Source organism: Austrofundulus limnaeus, unplaced genomic scaffold, assembly GCF_001266775.1.
Source record: "Austrofundulus limnaeus strain Quisiro unplaced genomic scaffold, Austrofundulus_limnaeus-1.0 Scaffold528, whole genome shotgun sequence".
Classification (NCBI taxonomy): domain Eukaryota; kingdom Metazoa; phylum Chordata; class Actinopteri; order Cyprinodontiformes; family Rivulidae; genus Austrofundulus; species Austrofundulus limnaeus.
Genome location: NW_013952930.1, coordinates 253,254 through 254,642, shown reverse-complemented (window position 1 = coordinate 254,642; position 1,389 = coordinate 253,254). Strand labels below are relative to the sequence as shown.

The 1,389-nt window shown below is 46.0% G+C and overlaps 1 protein-coding gene across 1 annotated transcript in view; it reads left to right on the top strand.

Moving 5' to 3' along the window:
* Window positions 1–207: 207 nt before the first annotated feature.
* ttc36 (tetratricopeptide repeat domain 36) overlaps window positions 208–1,389 on the top strand; it is a 3,802-nt gene continuing 2,620 nt past the window's right edge. Inside the window, exons 1-2 of the mRNA XM_014026132.1 lie at window positions 208–400; window positions 596–784. Coding sequence (XP_013881586.1) covers window positions 295–400; window positions 596–784 — 295 coding nt within the window. The 5' untranslated portion in view covers window positions 208–294. The remainder of the gene's footprint in view (window positions 401–595; window positions 785–1,389) is intronic.

Sequence of the window (1,389 nt, the reverse complement as noted above, 5' to 3'; positions counted from 1 at the left end):
TACTTATTTGTACAGTTAAATTATTAAACTCACTCGAGGCCTGAACAGAATATTGTGTAAATCTGTTTCCATCCAGTAAATGCCGTTATATGTTGTCTTTCTAGCATGCATTTTTTAGTTAATTAAACACAGATGTGCTGTCCAATTTCAAAGTCCACCTCTGCTTCCGCCCCCTCCTCTGATTGGCTGCTGGTCCGGGCAGAAACTGGGAGAGGAAGAATTCTCTAGGCTCTGATTCCTGTGACATAATTTTATTTTTGTTCTTCCCGACTGCTCTGCTCACTCCACAGTAAGATGGCTTCTGCACACGACAGAGCCGTACTCCAGGCAATATTCAACCCCACCGCCCCCTTTGGAGACATCCCTGTTCTCAACCAAGAGGAGGAATTAATTGACGATGGTGAGCGTGGGCTTCTGACTTGATGTGTCTCTACATGTCACAGCATATAGAATTTTTTTGAACACATTCCATTCCTAGGCTGTTAAAAAAAATGACATAGTAATCAAAACTTAGTTCTGGGTGACATTTCTGTGTTTTCCTTTGCTACGGTACCTGTCAGCTGAGTATGAGTGCTGGTTTATCTCCTCCTGCCAGACAGCGGTTTTGACTCAGAGCTGCTGAAGCAAGTGAAAGAGCTGGAGATGCGGGGCGTCTCGGCGGCGGAGGCCGGGGATTTGCAAACCGCACTTCAACTGTTCAGCCAGGCGGTCCAGATCCTGCCTGAGAGAGCCTCTGCCTACAACAACCGGGCCCAGGCCCTGCGGCTGCTGGGGGACACAGCAGGTAAACTCAACAGATTCTGTAATAACCCTTTGCAGAGGCATTGCGTAGTGCTGTGTATGTTAGGCTTCAGAGTCTGAGGCCAATGTGCCACCATGCTGGAGCTCTGACTGCTTGAGGTTGTCAACATTGGTACCTCATAAATCTACGTTTGCATCCTAATATCTGCTTTCTTTCTATCTGCTCTCTTTTTGTGAAGAAAGACCGTCCATCATTAAACAGAGGTGGAGGCCTCCGCTTTCAATTGTCCCCCTCCTACGGTGCTGCTATTGCCAGTATCACTCCACCCCCTGTTAACAATAGGTGTTAATTAGGTGTCAACGATAGCCATGTGATGTGAGGAGTAAAAGAAGCCATTTTTGTGAAGAAAGACCGTCCATCATTAAACAGAGGTGGAGGCCTCCGTTTTCAGTTGTCCCCCGCCTACAGTGCTGCTATTGCCAGTATCACTCCACCCCCTGTTAACAATAGGTGTTAATTAGGTGTCAACGATAGCCATGTGATGTGATAGAGTTTTATTGGATTTATTAAGGTGTTTCAAATAAAGTCTTGAGGTACGTGACAAATTTATTATTCATCATGGCGTGTCCACAGATTCTCTTAAGCAG